Here is a 22,235-nt window from a genome sequence, read left to right on the forward strand (position 1 = left end):
GAAAACAAAACCTAAACGATTTAAAAAAAAAAAAAACTGTCAAAAGTATTTTGCTGGGTTAAACGTTTTGAAATTGAGTTTCCCCAAATTGTCTGTTTCTTTCTCTTCATGAATGGATCTGATGAAATAGGGAAGTCAAGAGCAGATTTGATCCTCATTCAGTGCTTGTTCATTTGCCAAGTCCGATCTTCTTGGCTTCAGTTTCGTAAATCAATAACCTCCACATCTTCACGATGAAAACCTCTGCTTCTTCATCCAACACCTGTAGAGAAGATACAGTTAACTCATTTCATTTACTCAGTTCAGTGTCTGTGTAGCATTGTCCTATACTTCTGAGTATTTCTGAGTAATACTTGGACTCAACTGTGAAGAAAGTACAGTTTCCTCTCATGCATTTTAGCTATTTACATCCTAATTCCTTTTTGTGGGGTTAATTTAAGTCTGTTGTGTTGGATCAGCTCCTGACCTGCTTTACTGTTACAATATTTGTACATAAAAGGTTCATCCTGCACAACCTATATTTTATTCTTATTCCACTTCTGTTTGAGTGGTTTTATATACCAAAAACAGACAATTCATTTTTTCAAGACCATTTCCACCTCTCTTCATTTCTTAAATTTAAACAGCTGTTTTTGTTACTGTCTTTAAGTCTGATACATGTAACTGAGCTCTGTTCTGATTGCCTGTCTGGGCTGAAACACTCCTAATACCTTCAGTGTGAATGGGCAGGGCTGAACAACTGTTGGCTGAATAGGTACGTAGTTATATGCAAATGCTAGTTCTCATGACATAAAAGCAATGACTTCAAAACAGGTTGTTTCTGAGCAGTTTCCATATATAGGCTGTATGGACTGGGGAGTGAACTATATGCTTTGAAACTAACAATATTTGTATACTCCATCAAACTGACAGTCAAAGACACACTGAGGATAGGACTTAACTGCTCCACAGAAGGCATGCCAATCAAGGTACATAGCGCAGTGGATGAATTAGAAACAGAAATTTAAATTATTCCATGATACAGACCCTTTGGGTAAGAGTTTAGGGCTACGCTACCCACCAGATTATACATGCTGTGCAAGTTAATACTTACCATAGCAACATCGTCTAAGATGCCTTGCGGCGTACTGTGAGCCATCACCTGTTAAAGAACAAATTCATCATCAAAGATACAACCAAAAAAGGAAAACTGAATAGCCTTTTCAAGACCACAGACACTCAGCAGAAACTGTTTATTCAAACAAATAAAGGATGAATAAACTGTGAATTCACTACTGAAAATGTTCTTGGAGCTCATTTTAAATCAACAAAAACCAGCTCCGTCCAAAGCCAAGAAAGATCAGAGCCTGCACTGAAAGAAGACAGATGCAGATATTTACCTTCGAGCAAACAAAGTCAACTAGCGTCGCTTCCTCCTCACCAATATACTCTACAATCTTCTTATTGATCCATGGCCGGATGCGCTTCTCCATAAGAGTCTGTAGAAGAGGAGTGAAGAAAATGATTATCAAATGATAGCATGTCACTGGTGACCGTAATAGCTACGAAGTTCTTAACACGGGGAAAAGCTAAACTCCCTATTTGTAGCCTCTCATTCTCGTTCATACAACTCGTGGAATCTTGTTACAGGCTCTTGAGGGGAACTGAAGCGTTCTACTATGCTGTTGCTTTTGTTAGTTTGCTGTTAGTTTATTTATCCATAGTTCTCCAGATCCCTAAATCTCTCAATCACAGAACCAAAGCATGTGCTTACCGTGTCCACGACAGACCAGTCAAGGGGGTAGTTGAAGAGCTCAGGCTTGGCAGTGGGGATTTTCTCGATCAGACTCTTAATGTGCTTGCGCTTCTCCTCTGTGTTGGCCCCTTTGCCTCCTCCTGCTCCAGCACTGTCTGCTCCAAGACTGCCCTTCTCTTCATCCTCATAATCCAAAGGCACTAGCTTCCTCTTTCGAGGCACCTCATCCACTTCATCATCATCAAAGCGGTTGAAAACGCTTTCCACTGCCAGCTTCTTGCGTTTGCCTACATTCGGCTGGCTAGGGCTGCCCGTGGCACCTTGGGACAGAGAACAGAGAGAGTTACAGAATATAAGGTACCGACTAAACAGGATGTTCAGAAGAATCTGAACTCATTTTGATAATTCCTCAAACTAAAAGCAGACATGTACTCATATCTGTATCAACCTGGGTGCTAAAAGAATAAAAGAACACCCCATGATCAGAAAAACATATGTCCTTCATTTCATCTTATGCAAATGTTGTGCACAAATTCAGTGACTACAATTGTACAGCTATGTATCTAGACACCAATTTGGTTTTTTATCCCTCCTTCCATTGTTAGATTTTAGTTTAAACATATTAGATGGTGAAACAGGTCTAACAAGTGCATAAAGTGTAGGCTACATTCAAACTTTAAGCAGACACTACTTGTTAATGACACACAAAAAAAATCAATGTTTTATACTTGTATACTTGAATCTAATCTAATAGAATTCACACCACTACTCAATACTGGCTGGTGTCTAAACTTCTGTACTTGGGTTAGTACTAGTGATGTGCATTTCGATTAACTTCAGATGTTCGGTTAACCACAGGAAAAGAAAAACGTCAATTTATTAGAATATGAATAAACTTGTCCAGTTGGCAGCACACGCATTTGTGTAGTCAAGTTTGAGGTTCTAAAGCTTGCAGACCACGACAAAGAGGCTTTACGCACCAAAGTATCACCAGACATGACTCTTCTTTTTCATCACAATACTTTCTCCCTGATTTCCAGTGATGAATTCTCAGACTTTAACGAATAAAGATGTCTGCATACGTATACTAGCATCCTGAATATTTAACAGAGTACTTTATTATCTATATACAAACACACAACACCTAACCCCTACAGAGCATCAGTAACAAACCCATGAAGAACCAGCTTTAAGAGGGTGAGCCCATGTTGTTAAGGGGCTCCAATAGAATACCCTGAAGGGACAAACTGTTTTCTTCATAATTGTGCTGCCTCACCTAGTTTGAGGCTGAGGCCGATCTTAGGCCGGTGCTCTTCCTGTGGCTGGCTCTCTGGAGGCGAGTGTTCATGGGGGATGATGATGCCGCAGGGCGATTCTTCTCTGGGTGTGTTGGGGGTAGCATTGCCGCTGGCCGAGGACACTGAGGGAGCAGCCATGATGGGCCTCATGGTGGGCTTGAGGCACGGTTTAGAGTCTTCTTCATCCTCCACTTCCTCTCCATCCTCCACATCGTCGTCTGACCGGGACTGAACATGTGTTTCTACTGTTCGGCGCCGCTCCCGCTCCCGTTCCCGCTCCCGCTCACGGCCGCGTTCTCTTTCCTCCCGAGACGGCTTGTGTTCTCGTTCCTCCTCAGGCTCCGGCTTCACAGGCGGCTGTCGCAAACGCTCAGCCTCCTCCTCCATCTGAGGGGGAGAAAAAAAAAAACCTAAGGATTAGTGCCACTACAGAACCTCCAAGGCCTCATACGCTTGTCAAATGGTAATAATTCTCACTTCATAGCTGAAGTGAGCTATCTGAGCTGTTTTTTCCCCCCATTGTGAAAATGTACACACATTGATAAGTTGACTTCAATACCGATTCATGAACAAGAATTTTTTTCAGTACTTAAGTGGGGTTAGGTGATATGGCAAAAACATACCACAATACATATCACAATATTTTGACAGGCACAAAGCCCTAGTGCCACATTAAAAAGCTACTTTCAATAACTCTGGGTACAATGATTTTTATTTAACATTACATTCTGTACTGCACTGAGGCCAGTTACACAGGACTAATTATTGAAACACACAAGTATTTAAGTATTGACAATATCCACAATATGCTCAAAAAAGCATAATGTGTATCACAATAATAAAATTTATTATGATAAAAAAAAAAGGTCATACCGTCCACCTCTACTAGTTAGAAGAGAAGTAATTTGGTCAGTACCAATAAAAGTATTACATTTTGATGCCCAGCCTAATCATCTTGACTTCCACTGCCTGTGCGGCTTTACGATCTAATACACTGTCCTTTATTTGACCTTGACTTAAAAAATATATATATATAATCGTTCACTGATTTCTAACAAACTATTCAGCTAGGTCAAATTACACTTACAGATTTCAGTAACAGGTCAACAAGTAATGCACCCTTACTGAAGGACAGAATTAAGACAAAAAGATTGACACTGCTTTAAGGCCAAAAAAGAAAACAATGAACAGGACACAATGCTGCAGAATGTTGTTAAAAAAAACAATGACAGCAGACTGATGTCTCTGCAAGTATGTAATTGAGGTAGACAGAAAGAGAAGAACATGAGCAGCGTTGAGGCGTACCCTGCGCAGCTCTGCGTCTGGATCAGGATGCCCCTCAGCCAGCAGCCTCTGCCTGATCTCCTCCAGTTCTTCCTTTTCTCGCTTCCTGTCTCTCTCATCCAGTTCCATCTCCTTCTCTCTGTCCCGCAGGCGCTTCTGCAGTGCGCTGCCCCTACAGGTCAAACACAGAAACAGCACGGACGGCTTTAAAGACCTCCCATTTACAGAACGACACTCAGTGTGTGACTATGGAAATAAAGCAGGAGCCAAGTGGGTGGGCTATGACTCATGGACTATAACAAGCTAAATTCAGGCCCAAAAGAAGGTAGCACTGAGCTCATCTGAGCTGAGCAAAGACACTTTAGTATCAGCTCAAAGATAGCTTACACTTAACTGGTTAGCTCATTTACCAGTTTTGTTTTTTAGACAATGTTTCTTTGCCAATAAATAGTTATCAGTCAGTATATTCACATGAACAAAGTAGTTTACTGGAAATACCTGAATTACTGCAGTAGCTTTATTTACACATCTACAGGCTCTGAATGGCTTTTTCTGAGTTACTGCACTTTTATAGCGCTGTTTAACAATATGATGGAATATATGGTTAATGATGTGAAATCCTGTCTTCCTTAGTTACTGTTACCAACTCTTCTACCTCTAGATCAGTCCTGTTGCTAAGGAATAAGCCAACTGATGGTAGTATCAAATTGGCCATATAGTTGAACAAAAACATGCACCTCACAATCTGTTCTTTTAATCTGTAGTCCAGACAGTAAAATAAGTTTCTGACTACAAACGCAGGCATCTCTTTTGGTTTAAGCAAAATTCTCTGTTGTGTTCTCAACAGGGCTTTTAGGTACCTTCTTAAGACCTCGACATAGCAATAATAATACCATTTCCACCACAAAACAGTGCATACAGACCTAAATAAGACATGTATTCATGTCTATTTTATTCAAACAGATGGTCTTCACTGTGTTTGACTTTGTTAGTTTTGCCGTCTTCTAGCCCTTCATCAGTGGTCAGTTTCTGACCACAGAACTGCTGTCGGCTGGATAGTTTTGGTTGACAGACTGTTCTGAATTAGTTTAATACACAAAATGACCTATTGTTTAGGAACTAAAGACTTTAATTTTAAATGGGAACGTCCCTGATCCCCCTTCTGAAAACATGCCTTACTGCTCCAGTTTGTGGTAAGTCCATTTATGGCACATCTACAACAGCAGAACCAGATTAGACTTAGTCAACACCGGATTCAATAAAATCTGCCTGGACATTGCCAACTTTTATGCTTCTAACAGTAAAAAGAGAAGACATTTTCAGATGTTTTATGACCTTAAATTTTCAAATATATTTTTAGACCCCTGCAAATAGACACAACAATATAAGTACAGTATAAAATGTCCTGTAAATGTATTTGATGCCCCTGGCGAACAATAAATTATCAATCTGCAGTGATCAATGCAACACCAAAATGGTTAAAAAAAAAAAAAAAACACTGACAGGCTTATGACAGGCCTACATTTGTGCCTTTGTATTATTTTTTTCTTCTCTTTTGTTTTCCCCATGAAAAACACAGCTAATCCAGATTTTAATGCAGAAGCTGGAACTGCTGCATTTTAGCAGTCTGCTTCTGTGTGCATCAGTGTAGTCTTGTACATCAGCTATGTGATAGGCAGCAGTCAGGCTTACACAATGTGCAATTTAAAGCTTTGAATTATTCGTTTTCGCACTGTGCAACACTGCTTCTCATATAAATCTAGGCTAACAGCCTAATTTCTGCTGTTGATCTTTTATGTACACAGTGTGCAGTATCACTTAGGCAAAGACGTACATTCGTATGCAAATGTTTGGGCACCGCTGTCAAATGACATTTTGTTGATTTTCTAAGTAAAAATAAGTTCAAAAATCTTTATAGAGAACACACCTATGCACATTTTACTGCACAATGGCTTGGGCAAAAGTTGTGGTTTTTTACATTATGTATTCTATGTTTTTCCCCCAACTCAACAAATAAATAAAAGTGCACTAAAATTAGCAAAAAATGCCATATTTCAGCTGGTTCCCTGTAGAGGATGTGTTAACCTATTTTTATTTCTTTTCATTTCAACAAAACATGTAATTCGACCAGGGGCATCCAAACTTTTGCATCAGACTGTATGTTATAACTCCAAGACTCATGCATGCTTTTAGCCTCTAACCACATTCACTTAAAAAACATATGTATCTGCACTATTCAAGCTTCTGCTTGTCTTGTCTACAGTCTGTAAAACCAAATGATGGCAGGAGAAATCTGCTTAAGTATTTACAAGCCTCAGACAGGTAAGAAATCTAGGTTTTGTAAATAAGATTAGATTTACTCTGATTAGGTGCTTAATCAAGTTAGAATAATCACGATTGCACTAATACTGTCATTAGTAAGGAGACTAGTCTTGGTTATTAATAATAGCTGGATCTGGAACGTACTTGTAATATTTTGGGTCATCTCGGTCATCATCATAGTCCTCCAGGAACTCTTTTAGTCGTTTGCCTTCTTTAGCCTGTTTAAGTGACAGCAGACAAAGAACATATTCTCTGTTAGCAAACAATGATTACTTAAACTAAGCATGCACACAATCCTTAAAACAAACAAGGGCAAATTTGTGACAATTTTCCCCAATTAGAAAAGACTTCTACTTTTCAGATAGAAGGAAAAATAGTGCTTTCAACACTGTTCAAAAATAAATCCATAACAATGATTACAATTTATCTTAAAGCTATGTTGTTCTTACCTACTTTCTAATCTATGTACGCTGCTTTAACACCTAAATTTCCCAAGAAATATAAATAAATTATTCTTGTTACTAACTTTTCTAGCCAGCAATAACAGAAACAGTATCAGATCCCTTTCTCTCACCGTCTCTCGCCGGCGCTCATCCTCTCTCTCCGCTTCCTTAGCGTAGTCTCTCGCTTTCTTCCTCTCTCTCAGCTCCCAGTTCTTCAGTCGCTTTAGAGCACAAATAAGCAGACATTATTAACCAGTAACAACCAGCAAAAGACCAGCAGGAAAACATGACGTGCAATCTACTGTAACGTCATAGTCAGTTGGATTTGTTAAAGGTTAAACTGATATCCCCTCGGATGATTGGCAAAATGTCTTCAAGAACATAAGTGTATCACAATCGCCTTGATTTACAACTACTACTAAATAATTCGTTAACTTGAACTATGGAAAACCTTCTAAATCCCTGTTGGAGCTGGACACATTTACTTGGAGAGGGACCACCATTTAAGTGATTAAGGAGGATCCAATACAAATCTGCAGTGTATTGGGTTTTTACAATCTGTAAGTAATAATAGCAGACTGGCTTTAATCTGTTACGATTCTACAGTTTGTATAACTTTTTCAGTCTGACAACAATTGTAAAGCGATTTTAATGCAGTATGAATTGCAGTGCGTCCTTTTCAGTTTGACAGCAAAATTGTGGAGTGATTTTAATCCAGTATGAATCTGCAGTGTATATTGGTCTTAATAGTGTGACAGTAATAACCGTGGACTTAATGGTCTTCTGTAATTGGCTGAACCCAGTGCCCTCTCAGCAATAGTAGTTCTGTTCACATCCATCTCACGCTAATGGAATAACTTGGTAACAAAGGGTCTGCGCAGCATGCTGTTATTGAATGTGTCCTGTGGCATAACACTATTACAAACACCCACAAGTATGACCTCTCAATCCAGGCTATCCATGGGAATTCAGGTGAATCACACAGATACTTTAACCCAAACCAATTAAATCCCTTGTTACCTTTCACAACCTAATCTGGGAAAAACAATCCAATAGTGCTTAATACACATATGCCTAATGTTTAACTAAGCAAAAGCACTGACACAGAATGTGCCATAGTAAAGCTAAGCATGATCTCCACATACCTCCTGATAGGCAGCTTCCTTCTCCCTGAGCTTCCTCTCCAGCTTACGGCGCTCATAAGCTTCTTCCTCATCTTCTTCACGGTCCCGCTTCTTTTCCTTGTCTCTGTCTCGATCACGGCTTTGTTCTCTGAAACATCACCATGACCAATTAAAATCACCATTCGATAAAACGTATAAAACGTATAAAACGAAAAAAAACGACAATCACAAATCCACACATTATAATAACAACCATGGTCAGGAAAGTCATACATGATCATCCATTTATCAAGTCAGTAATAACAGTGATGTACAATAATATCAGAATCTATCAGCAGAGTGGCATAATAAGATAATAGCAGCAAAGGTTCAATCTTAAGATTTGCACATTATGATGATCGATATGATCCCTCAGGTTATGTCCCAGATGGGATTTTACAGAAAACATCTGTAAACACGCAAATGTTGCTGCTGCTGGAATAAAATGTTGCATCTCATTTTTAAAAACATTTTACAGAATTTAAAAACTTCACCTGTCCTTTACAACATGTTACTATCATGATGAAAGTATCAATAGAAATACTTTACAGTTTCTTGACGGTGTTGCATGAACATTTTTTCCGCCTCCTGTTAAGTTGCCATTTTGAAAATCAACATTTTGTCGCAAGACTGACAAAATACTGGCATATAAATATAGAACTGCCCAATGTCAGTCCTGAAGATCTACCATCCTGCAGAGTTCAGTTCCAGTTCACAGCATGGATACTCTGGTGGCATAAGATGGAAATGAGATTTGGGATTTTAAGTGTTTTTTGTAACCAAACCTTGTTTCACATGATAATTTCTTTTAGGTGAGGGCAATATTCCAATATTTTATTGTATAAGATAAATTAAGTGACAATATGCTTTTTGAGACTTGTGGATATAGTCAGTACTTTAAATAACACTGACCAAATGCATGTTTGATTAAAAAGACAGCATAACTGGTTTTGTTTAATTGGATTGAGTTTTTTTTAACGTGGCACTGCAGGTGCATTCTATTTGTTCCACATTATAAAACTTCAGAAAACCTAAATATTAAAATACACATTGCATACAATGAAAACTTCATTTGAGACCCTTCTTTTGCCTAATTGGCTATTGTATGCGCCCTTATGACAAAAAGACAGTTCTGTAAAGAGCAAATTGTGTGGTGCATGCCCAGCTTTAGAGCAAAAACACTGACCTTCTAGGAGGCCTCAAGGACTGGACTGAGATGAGTTTTACTAACCTAGACCTGCTGCGGTCCTCACTGTGGTCTCTGCTTCTGTCCCAGTCTCTTTCTCTCTCTCGCTCCTTCGTTCGCTCACGCTCCCGGTCTCGCTCCCTGTCCCTTTCTCTTTCTCTCTCGCGTTCCCTCTCCCTCTCCCTCTCCCTCTCACGGTCTCTCCTCTCTCGCTCCCTCTCACGCTCTTTATCCCTCTCCCTTCGCTCCCGCTCCAGTTCCTGCCGCTCCTTCTCTCGCTTGCCTTTCTCCTCCTCCAGTTTCTGCAGAAAGTAACAGAGACATGGCCTTAGTGGCTAATATCAACCACAGATGAATGGACAACACAGTATGACTGATCGCTAAACTGCACAGAAGTGGTTTACAGTTCCTGCACCCTATCAAATTGCCCAGTACAATAGCAATCAATCTTTACAGAGCTCAAATCATCCCCTCCTTTAATAATGCAGTGAAAAGAATAGCTACCAATAGCAGCATGAAAATGACTGCATGCTAAGTGGTAGCTACTACCTTCCAATCGTTTGTAACATTAATATGGTTGAGCTATCCCTTCAAATAAATTAAATATCAAGAGGAAAGCAACTACTCTAAAAAAATCTGTCATGGTTTCTCACACCAGAGAGTAACCATGGGTTTCCAGAGTTGTTTTTCCTCTCAGTTTTTTTTTTTTTTTACATCAAACACATATATTCATGCAGATTACCCCCCTCCCTTTTCAACCAGACAGCTACAAAGAAACCTGGAAACCACTTTTTTTTTTTTTTCCAGTCCTACTTCCCACAATTTCAAACAACAAGGATCACATTCAGGTAAGGACGCTGTAAAAAGGTTTCCACCTCATAACATCAGCAACAGAAAGGCTTCATCAATCCTTGTGAAACTAGTTATTTTGGACTTACAGGTGATGAGCTATGGATTCAGAGCTTCGCTGCCCCTACAAGCCTTTTATTGTTAGGCCTGGGAGGAAAAGCAGGTCAAAGGATTTGCAGGAGAAATGCAAAAGTTTCAGAAAAATTCTGTTTCTTGTTACATGACGTTCATCACAAGCAACCTCAACAACAACTTCCAAACATTCTGTGAAAAACGTAGTGACAGGTGCATTGCATAATGGTAATCTGTTGATCTCTGCTTTCATGTTTGGATAGAAAGGGCAACAAATGAATTTGTAGAGGCTGGCTTACCCCACTGCCGGCTTCCCTGGTCCTCCAGAGGGGACGACTCAGCAAGTTTGAAAAGAATTTAAGCCAGCACGACACCCACAGTTTCCAGAACACGTCTGTACGCTAACACGTGAACCGGTCGCTGCAATAGTGCGTCAAGGCACTGCTCAGTGTCCTTTTACGCAGAATATTGCTAGCTTATTTCTCTCTGATTTGACTCAAACAGCACTGATAAAAACCAAGGTGAATCCAAGAAACCGTGGATGTCATGCATGCGAGGGGCAGACAGCAGACAGATGGAAAATAAAACAAAGACAGCAAGAGAGAGGGACAGCTGGGGGGGCAAGTATAAATGAAGTGATGAAGATTTTAAGTTGAAGATTCTGAGTTGGGTTAGGAAAGGCCACAAACTTTAAAATTAAGCTTAGCACTGGGGTTTCTTAATACAAATGAATTTTAAAAATAAAGGACACCATGTTATATATGCGTGCCTAGATCTTCCACTGGGGCCAATCTGAAGTAATAGAAATGGTGCAATTTAAAAATAAATGATCAAAACAGTGCATTGGATTTCAAAACCATAAAGCCGATATCGCCCTTGCTCTCTTCTGAGGGTGGCTCACTTGTCAAAACGAATTATCTGAGTGTAGCCCATCAGATTAAAGAGTGCAGGGAGGGGTGGGGCTTGAACTTCACACGCATCCGAACTCAAATGACCGAGCTTTCAGTTACAAATCAAGTTTCAGGGGTTGTACTTTTTGAGGTGTATTTTGTTAGAAGGCAGTCTGGGAGGCGCTGAAAATAATCTATTTGAGGACTTATTTACTTCAATTAAACCAATCTGGGCCTAGTTTCCCAAAAGCATCTTACTGTTAAAATCATCTTAATTGATACAGAGAGAGCGTTCAATGTAATACTCACTCTACCATTTAAGAATCAGCTTTGTGCCAAGATGCTTTTGGGTAACCCAGCCTTGTGTATATAATTAGAGCTCTGTAAAATCAAGTTTTTTTGGTTTTTTTTTAAGAACATTTTTAATGTGCAAAAAATTGAAAATCGACTTGTATCTTGACCTCAGAACTGACTTTTTTTTTTTAAACTGAAATACTTCTTAAGCTTACCGTAGTGAAAACTGTATCACAGAGACGTCACCATATTGTGTCAAAGCAAATTTTGACTTGTGTATTGTTACATACTAAGAGAGAGAAAGATACATTTCTTTTCATTTGCTAACAAATGCCAAAATCAGTTCAGGTAATGATAAATGCCTGTGTTAGTTTTGTTTTTTCCAGACAGGGATTAAGCCTAGTTCTAGTCCTACACAGTATTCTTAATGGCTGTTCTCCACTTAAAAAAAAAAAAAAGACTAGCCAGGAAGCAGTCCCTATATACTCAAATGTTCAGAATAGCATACTTCGAACTGTGGAAAACAGGACATGGAGATTCTGCCATATCAGTTACAGTGTCAGTCTGCAATTGGATATAATGCCTGTATATTCTACCTAATACTAATACATTCTGCAGTGGTTACAAGAATAAAAGCTCTAACATACAAGAAAAAAAAGATGAAGGGGGGTCTAAAACAGTAAAAGACAGAAAGAGGGATATAAAAGGTAATGGAGGTGCGCAGAAGCAGGCAAGAAAAAAAGATAGTGTTCACAGGCACACAAACAGAACTCATACCTGCAAAATCTTCAGAGAATCCGCGTGCTGTGGAAGGGCGCCCCCTACTGTCACACTGGCCTTGCAGCCAATTCACTGCAGTGGTTATTCAGTCAGGAGTAATCATTTATAAATCATGAACATCAACTTAATAACGGGGGACCCACACAGGTTCACTGGCCACTTGTGGATTGAGGTCATATAGATTTAAAACTGCAATGGTTAAACCAATAATAAATATCAGCTTGGTTTGTCTGCAGACTTTGGCAGTGTAGCTGTAATTACCCAAATACCATTAATTATTCCCAAATTAAGTGATGATTAAGATACAAATGAGAAAAAGAGCCCATATCTGAATTTGTCACAAAATCTCCCTGAAGAACTGGCACAGTTGCCCCTGTGCAAGTCCTCCAGAAGGGGGCGCCCAGTTTATGTAGAAAAGAATGGAAAGCTCATACTTACATCCTATCCTTGCAACTTTTTCCAAAGCTGTGAGATTCATCTTGCTTTAGTCACCATATGATCTCTATCATAATGGTGGGGTTTAATGAACAGATTAGCTTTGAGGGAAGTTTACATTACGTGCATGCATTTTATGTGTGACTGAAGTCTGAAGAGCTCTTAAATTTCAGGCCCTTAAAAATGATGACCCTGTCCATCTTTAGCGGCATTTAAGGCACTAACGCATGACGGACAGGGATAGCCTCTAGAGCCAAGATTAGGCCTAGCCTCAGAATAAAACATGGTTTAAATGATTGAATCTTAAACTGAAAGAGTTTTAAACCATGGCTAGGTTTAATCTGAGTTTAAGAACCTTACTTTCCTTGCTATAAAGTCCTGCAATTTGAATAGAACAATCATAAAATTCAGCCAAATTAAGTGATCTGTGGCCTGATCAGTAAAGCCAATCCATTTCAGAATATCTATTCTAGTCAGATTTAGCTGGCTGACCTATCATACTTGTACAGTCACAACTTGAACTAGGAGTGTGCAGTTTTTTTGTTGCACTACCTGGAACAGAAAAGAATTTTATGAATGTGTTACCTTGTGAGTGTCACGGAATTTGTTGATCTCCCTGGAGATCAAATCTCTTTTGTCCTCTTCCATTTCTATGGCATTGATGTCCTCCTAAACAAGGACAAATGAAACTGTCAGCGGTCCACTCAAAAAAAAAAAAACACGACAAATACACTGTACAATTCAGACTGACAGCAAGTCAAGGCCTAGTCTGAAAAGAATCTCAAGTCCAACATACCTCTTCTTTTTTCTCTTTCTTCTTCTTGCGGCGGCTGGAGTCATCGTCCTGAGACGGGGCGTTGAGCTCGTTGGAATACTCACGGATAAGGCCATCGATGGCTCCTTTCACAATTTGGTCCCGTTTCTGTGTTTCTTCATCCAAAACCTCCTCCTCTTCCTCACCTCCCTCTTCAGCCTTGTCATTCTAGTGGAAATAGCAGTGCAAAATGAATTAGGGCAAATTATCATGCTGCAATTGTGCTGGCACGTATCGCAACTGTCAAATTCCTTGAGATATATTAAGTTGCGTCCATGGTTAAAGACTGTTCCGCATTATTTTTGGCCAAAATGAAATATGTTGGTCAGATCATGTCAGGACCTTGATTCATTCAAATATCTAAAGTGTGACTGGTCAGGATGCTCAGAGCACTCAATAAACCATTATTGAAGTGGTTAGTGAACATCAGTGAAAAGTTCTTTTCTTCTTTTGTAAAATTGCAGCCTTTGGCAAAAAGCAAAAAAAATAAATAAATACATAAAATTATCATAATAATGAGCAAACAGTATACTGTGCAACCCTAGCATAAATATCACAACATTAAAATAAATAAGCAGAATTTTAACAATTTACATGTTAACATCTAAAAAGCATCCACTACATCCCATCACTTCAAAAGAAGAGAATTTTAACATATCCTTTGCAGATCCTACAGCCACCAACTTAGAGAAGATTAGAAACTGCAGTGTGAGATTTTGGCTGTTGCAATAATGTGGAAAAAGGTGTTGTGAGACCACTAAATATTCGCAGCTGTGTAGTTTTTTTGATACAGCACTTTATAAGCAGTTTTTACAAAGTAGGCAGGCCGTTTATTAATTCTCATCATATAAAAGAACATATTTGGAATGTGTGAGAAAAATGCTTAGGGACAAATTATAAGGTTGGGCCACATGGGCTAATCTCTCACCCCATTGGAACTCCTCTTTTTGGCCTTCCACTCATCCAACTGGGCCTTGGTTTTGGCATCCACCTTCACCAGCAGTTTCTTCTCTCCCACCTGCAGCTCATGGAGAAGCCTCAGCGCCCTCAGAGTTGACTCTGGCTCCTTATACTCACAGAAACCAAATGCTGACATGAAGGAGAGACCACAAACATCATAGTAAGTAATAGTAAACATTACTAAGCAACATTAAAGCAGTAAATAAGGTAATAGGCATATTCTATATTTAAAACTTTGTCTTTTTCACCTTGTAGTTTTCCTGAAGCTCCTTGCACTCGTTTCCAACTCAAAACTAAGCCACATTTCTGAAAGAAAGAAACATGAAATTCAGGTTTAAGAAAAAAACGACATTAACAGCATATGAGTGATCTCAAAATTAACTCTGAATGACCGATATGACAAGATCAGCTCACATTAACAGTGAGAAAGATTCAGTGACCTTAAGCGCCAGATTACATTCACCTCCATGTGACTACGTATCAGCATTCATGTGACTCAACAACTTTACGCCTATTAGTTCTGGGTGATAGCAGAGTTTCATCAGAAGTTTACACTGCTGAAGTTTACAATGCTGAGCAGATGCATTTATGGCAATCTAGATGTTTAGTTAGTCTACAGACCATCTGCCCATATACAACCTAACTGCCTTCCTAGTAAATGTTTTCACCATTTCTGTTTGTGCAGTGCCCCTGTAGCATTTACATCAAACAAAACAAAAGCACAGAACTATCAGTCTTTTGGCAAGAGGGACAAAACATCTGAATTAGAACTTGGCCAATACTGATCGTATTTGAACTAATATCTCTCAAAAGATTAGGCAAAACCTTAGACCAGACATCTTCAACCAGGACCTTAAATCCAGTTTCTGGTCCTGAATTCTACAGTTACTGGTAGGTGTAATACTAGGCAGCCAATTAGTTATATCAACAGTTCAATTAACTACCAATGATTACAAAATCCAAAACCGGAAACTGGAACCAAAGTTTGGGTACAAAGACCACTGCCTTAGACTGTGCCACCGGGGATCCCAATACGAGTCACTGTGTAACTAAAACTACTGAACTATAAAATTCACATGTAAATATACACACAGACACACATGCAAACACATATTGGGGGTTGGGGGGTGTTTTAAGTTTATATGCTCAATCAGAGCAGCTCCAGTTAAAACAATAACAGGAGCAATAGTGACAAATAGTGACTACTTAACTTTTAAAGAAACTCCCACAAAAATTCCTCATTGCAGGGCCACACTACAGTACTTTAACACTTATCTCTAAATGTACTGCCACCACACAACAAATGCCATGCTTCTAATAAGGATGCATGATCGGAATCAGCTGACATTCCCTCCAAACATGCAGTCAGCATTCGGTGCACTTCTAGCTTTTACATTCCCCCTGGTTCTCGCTACTTACTGAGAGCAACTGTCTGATCAGCATGTCTGAGGCTTTCTCCGAGATGTTCCCAACAAACACTGTTGTTGTGGGCCCACTGTTCTCATCACTTTCCTTGGCACTGGCAGCTGGAGCCTCTTTCCTCGGGACAGCTACCTTACTGACAACTGGCACTGAGGCGGGCACAAGCACCTGGGCAAACAAACAGGGTAAAAATGCACAGTACTGAATGTACAATGGTATACAAGAGGCATCAGTGAACAACACTTTGTTGCATGTGCAATAGATTTCATTGACAAGTTGTACTGGTCTCTGAAGCTATTTAAAGCAGTATTAAGACTAAAAATTGAAATTTATTTGGTAATACTTATTCTTTAATTAAAAAAAATTTACCGTTGGGGTAGGAGTCATAATACCCATGTGAACTGGTATCATTGGGGTCCCTGTGGGGTGGGAAAGTAAAACATTAGTGCATTTTCATTTCTCATTTTACATAATTCACTCTAATTGAACAAAAAATTCACAGGCAAATACATTTTTACCCCCATGCTAGAATGGCATTTCATTTTCATCTTTACTGTCACAAAACTCTAATGATTCAATGTAAACTGATGGGGTAATGTCTCTCAGTCTCAGGCCGGAGATGAATTCTTTCTAATCAACTTTACCTGGGGGCATCGAAGGTGGAAATCCAGCAAACTGTGGAGGAGGGATCCCTGGGGGCATGGTAGGGATGCCAATCTGTGGCCGGTTGAGATGAGGAGGGAAGGACATCTTGGGTAGATCACCCACCTGAAGCAAAAGAAAATGTGAAAACAACTGGTGAGCATTAACTCTAAGATTACTTAACTGGCTATTGCTGCCACTTAACCTACTCTTCATGTTATTAACATGATTTTTTTAATGCAGTTGTTCCAATTTTTTGATGTTTTGAAATAGATTTTTATTTTGGTCACAAACTACCTATTTCAGCAAACACACACATATCGCTGCTGTCGGAAGAAAACCTCTCTCCATTTTTGACGTTATTCAGTTTTTTTACGTTATCTGAAAATGCCTGTTGCCCTTTACACTGTGTGTAAATTTCATGATGAATAGGCTAAAAGAAATGACCCCAAATGACTTGGAAAAAAGTCTGGTTCCATTGATTTACATTAAAAGTAAAGTATGTTTTTTCCTTCTCCTGTAAAGTTAACATTTTGGAGATACGAGGTTTTCTTCTGACAACAGCGACATATAGGAATATATTTTACACTTCAGTGACCTTCACCCTGATGAAACAGATCTAGAACATTCATTTCCATAGCAATGTGATCTGCATTCTGAAAGTGTGTGTACACTCACACAGAAAATAATGCAGTGTGTCCAACAATGAAGGCAGCATAAAGCTTCTTTTACACAGTGATAAGAAACACGGTAGCACTCTGAAAGCTCCAATTCCACATGCTGCTTCATTTAACCATGTCAAACTACATCACAAACGTCAACACAGTACTAGAAAATAAAAACGCGAACGTTCAAAACCGTGTGCCAAAATTTTAAACTGTCTCAACTTCATCCATTGATTTTTTTTTAACCAAAAAACGGTTTAAAGTGACACTTCATTTCATATGATAATGAAAAAGTGATTAAAAATGTGCCCATCAGCACAAAAGCATTCAAACTGTTTGAGTAGTAGCTCCACATTGAAACACTCAAACACAGTCCACTGCAGCTGCGTTCCATACTATCTTTAACTTACATACTTTTTATTTAGCTGATTTAACCGACTTATTTTCTGAGTTTCTGAGCAACTTATTGTATTTTGATAATAAACTGTTTCACCTCCGCTTTTGAACGTTGTTACTGCAAACACGTTTGTTAGATCCAGTTGAAGTTTACGGCTGTTTCTTCTCTAAATGACAAACACAAACAGCACTTGTAGACTAATAGTGCCCCCTGCTGGAGAAAATTCAGACTGCTAAAAGAGCACACCAAAGCCACATCCACACACCTTACACCTTACTTAGAGTTAAAATAGTCCTCTAGATCTCTGCAAGGTTTCTTTCCCAGTATGGTGGTAATAAGTTTACCAGTGTTTATCATGTGTCTGCAGAGCATCAGCGCGAGTCACTGCTGGGTGACGTCCTCCTGTCTTTTGGCTAGTATGAACACCTGGTACTCATTCACATGAAACCTCTGCATGTGTTTGATTGAACTGGTTATATTGTACGACACAGCCGTACTTCCACCCCTCGGCACGCTGGTCTTAACACATTACAAGTAGCGGTCTTGCTTTTCAGTGTTTCCAGACTAAAACTTCTCCAAACAACCAACATTTTAGTCAAACCAACAGCTGATGTTATTTGTTCACTCAATTACTAACTGAAGTTGCTGCAGGTTCATGGTAAGATGTGGAATGGAACATGGATCGGTACCGTTTCGTGTTATGTTAAATTACGGCAGGTTCATGGTCCAGCGCAAGCTGGTACTAACCGGCATCCATCCGATACCCAATATGAGTCAATTACGTCAATATTGGTCCTGATAACGATATAGGGTCGGATCCGTCCCATCTCTAATAATAATCTTTTCAAGCACTGTCAGCATTATTACATTCATTTAAAAAGCGCAAAATAAATGATATATGAAAGAACCCTTTCAGTTTTCAGTCAAGTGTGTCCTGAATTTCAGGTTTCGAGTTTGGTCCAGAATATTTATTTTCATGCATCACTGGTATCACCAAGATGCTCCTTGCTCTCTGTGGAAACCACTGTCAATGAAATTACTGATCAATTAATTCAGACAAAAATGTAAAACATTGCCTTAGTTACTACTTAGTGCCTACACAGCATACATTTAGTGCAAAGTTTAAATGTGCTTATTGTATGGGGTTGTAAATAAGACTGAGGTGCACCGATTTATAAGGTCAGGCTATTTCACAATGTTTTCATTTGAAATAATATCTGTATTTCTCTGAGCCAAAAAAATTGTGTAGCAGATCATAGCTTTGAAGAATTAAGACAAATTTAACACAAAATATTGAAAGATAAACAGAATCTTGCCTTCAGTATTGAAAACCATATTAAAAATGTGCACGTAACACCCCCAGTGAGCATGAGTTACAAACACTAAGCCTTCTCTCTCTCTTCCTGTCACAATCATCTTGAACTTCTCCACACTTTAAAAGGACAAGCTCACCTAAGCTAATTACAGTAACTACTCTTAGATAACAGGAACCAAGTCTTATTTAACAATGTTAAAGGGAACTCCAGCAATTTTCCAACAACTCTACGTAATTAAATGGTTGAGATGTAAACAGAGCCATTCAGAGTGGTTTGGTGAAAAATGCCCTGTTCTAGAGAAACTTACTGAGTCAGAAGTCTTCTCAGCTCCCTCACAGAAAGTTATTACATGAAATGGTTATGAATACGCTTCCTGATGTCCAACACATTGTCTTATGATAGCTTTTAGATAACATTTTGGCTTAAAATCTATTTTAATCCACTCATGTTGAAGGGGTACATGCTGCGTGTTGTAAGGCACAATTAGATTCATGACTATTTTGCTCCAATCATTATTACATATAAAACTCAGAAGACACATACAGGTGCACTGGTGGTTTTGGATAGTAAATGAAATGGCTATATTTGTGTTGTAGTCATGGCGACTGATGGTTCATATCACTACCACTGTAAAGAAATCTGAGTCTCTACAACAAACCAGTTCACATGAAACTACTCTGCATCCCAAGGACTAAATAAATCAGAAACATTGTAAAGTTGGTAAAAAAAATTTGGAGACCTTCCTAAGGAAATCACCAATACTGTATATCATCACTGTGCACTAATGTCACTAAATGTCATTTTCTTTAAAAGATGATGATAGCTGATTCAAGACTGCTGATCTCCTATTCTTTATTCAAAGACGTATTTATATCCTATTTATCTTTTGTTGAGCAGTCAAACTCGTCCTCCATATGTTTACTAACCTACATCTAATGCAGCAACACATTTCTTGGCTTTAAATATGTAACATGTTTAACTAATGTCCTTTCCTCTATCTGTTTATCTTGTGCATTTTTTTATTAAATCACTACGTTATAGTTCGTCTAGCGATACACGTTTGATTATGTGGCATATAACTTAGTTAGCTAGGTATTCCGGTTACGTTTAAACTGGAATAGTGCAGTTTGAATCCTGTAATGAACCAATTTTAAATCTTAAATATCTATCTTTTAAACTGTACATATTGCTGTTAATTTATCTGTAAATGTGTCTCCCGCTAATAGCTAGCTAGCGTAGCAACGCTTTAGCTTTGTTAGCATGTATGCTAACGCCGTCGTTACGAGGCTGAAGTTAGCTTCTTATTCAAATTTCCCGTTCCACCTTAAATGGTGCAGCAGTTCCATTCTGATGCATCGGGCGCCACAATGTAACTGCTGCATCATTTAAGGTGGAACGGGAAGTTCGAATAAGAAGGCTCGTAACGACGTCGCCGACACTCAAGACGAAAAGACAGCACTGGAACTCATCAACGCTCGACGACTTTCACCATTTTAGTGCACTTAAGTATGATAAAGACAATGAGAAAAAGTCCGACAACAGAAATCTGTTGTTAACGACTCACCCACACCGATTATTATTCAATTTTTCTGTCTGTCTCTCTGCGGCGCGTTAGCTTAGCACACACCGAACAGCGCTCACCGGCACACTAGCGCTGAAAGGGGAAAGAGCAAAATAAAAGTCTCAAACCTTCCGGTGCGGTCATTTAAAAGACACGTTATATACTTCTATACATTTTAAAGGTAAATTTTAATTATATACAGTAACAGCTTCTTATTATTTAAATGCTACAATAATAATAATAATAATAATAATAAACAGTTCTGTAGTAAAGGCGATGGTTTTATTTAAAACCATGCACTCTATAAAGAACTATTTTATGTTGAAATGGGTTTTTACATGGCAAAATGGTTGTTCAGATTGATGGAGAATATGTTGTATGTGGTTTTATATAGCAACCATAAAAGGTTCTTCTATCGTTACAAGCTTAACATCATGGCAATAGCACAACCTTTTAAAAGATTATTATTATTACACCAACAACAATAATAATAATAATAATAATAATATTATTATAAATATTATAAATAGCTATTATTATAAAAACATATGGTTGAACAGCCATTTTACTCTTTGACATTTAGATAATGTTTAGCTATAAGATATTGTCTCCATTTTTGTTTTATTATCGATGTTTTTATTTATGTATTGGTTTATTTATTTATTTTAAGTAACATACATAATCTTTTAAAAGTGCTGTTGTGCACAGTCGGAGGGTAAAATTATGTTTGTTTAAAAAATATTTAAAACCATTTTTACAATTATTATTATTATTATTATTATTATTATTGGTCATTTTATTGGTCATTTTTTGGTAAATTAATCTGGACAAGTTTGGCAGCTGCACTCACTGAATGCAGAAATTTGTATGAATTTCTGAATTTCAGTTACAGGCTACAGTGTTGATCTGCTGAATTGCTCACTGTTTATTTAAACCATAAATAAACTGCTCTTCTTTCAGATCCTTAATACTTCAATGGCATTTATACATAACATGATTATTCATAAGCAGTTTAATTTGTAAACGTAAGAGGACACTGTCTGAAGATCAAAGAGAATCAGATTCATTATACTCATATCATCTGGGACTCAGATATTAAAATAAAATGTAATTATTTGTCTCAAGTTATTAACCATGTGAAGGCAAAGATATTTCTTTCTTTCTTTTTTTTTTTTTCAACCACACTAACATCAGCCACAATCTCTACAGGATGCAGAAAAGCTAGTTCATGTATTTATTACTTCGAGGCTGGATTACTGTAATGCCCTGCTGTCTGGATGTTCCAGCAAAAGCCTCCACAAGCTTCAGTTAGTCCAGAACACTGCAGCCAGAGTCCTCACAAGAACCAGAAAGTTTGACCATATCAGTCCTGTTTTATCAACCATACACTGGTTGCCAGTTAAATTTTGCCTACTTAGATCACAAGGTACTAGCTCACTATTAGTACCTAGAATTAATAAAGTTACATTGGGGGGAGAACCTTCTCATACAAAGCCCCCCCAGCTTTGGAATACTCTTCCAGTCAGTGTTCAGGACTCAGGACACAACCTCAGTCTTTAAGTCTGGCTAAAAACTTACTTGTTTAGTCGAGCCTTTGGTAATTAGTTTTCCCTGTCAGATAAAAGGTGCAGATCTGGGGGTTCATGGTCATACAGTATTATGGTAAACTGGGAGTGTTGGTGCTATCGTCCTGCTGATCTCATACGT

At 38.5% G+C, this 22,235-nt stretch overlaps 1 protein-coding gene across 1 annotated transcript; it reads right to left on the reverse strand.

Moving 5' to 3' along the window:
- Positions 1-29: 29 nt before the first annotated feature.
- On the reverse strand, positions 30-20,641 carry rbm25b (RNA binding motif protein 25b). The gene is made up of 18 exons (XM_036582201.1): positions 20,532-20,641; positions 16,592-16,715; positions 16,317-16,366; positions 15,945-16,115; positions 14,774-14,831; positions 14,494-14,654; positions 13,548-13,733; positions 13,337-13,420; positions 9,477-9,733; positions 8,228-8,354; positions 7,214-7,303; positions 6,784-6,857; positions 4,339-4,489; positions 3,012-3,420; positions 1,754-2,055; positions 1,380-1,478; positions 1,094-1,141; positions 30-262 (listed from the first exon to the last, which is right to left on the reverse strand). Exons 2-18 carry the CDS (start codon positions 16,695-16,697, stop codon positions 170-172), a joined length of 2,466 nt encoding a protein of 821 aa, XP_036438094.1. The 5' UTR covers positions 16,698-16,715; positions 20,532-20,641; the 3' UTR covers positions 30-169.
- Between the last annotated feature and the right edge of the window lie 1,594 nt (positions 20,642-22,235).

The sequence above is a fragment of the Colossoma macropomum genome, unplaced genomic scaffold (assembly GCF_904425465.1).
Source record: "Colossoma macropomum unplaced genomic scaffold, Colossoma_macropomum, whole genome shotgun sequence".
NCBI lineage: Eukaryota > Metazoa > Chordata > Actinopteri > Characiformes > Serrasalmidae > Colossoma > Colossoma macropomum.

Excerpts from the sequence above, each read along its gene's own strand:
- rbm25b (XM_036582201.1), bottom strand. The coding sequence starts at position 16,697 with ATGTCCTTCCCTCCTCATCTCAACCGGCCACAGATTGGCATCCCTACC. Across the intron at positions 7,304-8,227 it reads AGGAAGCTGCCTATCAGGAG|CGACTGAAGAACTGGGAGCT; the intron begins GTATGTGGAGAT and ends TGTGCTCTAAAG. Across the intron at positions 263-1,093 it reads TCTTAGACGATGTTGCTATG|GTGTTGGATGAAGAAGCAGA; the intron begins GTAAGTATTAAC and ends TCTTCTCTACAG.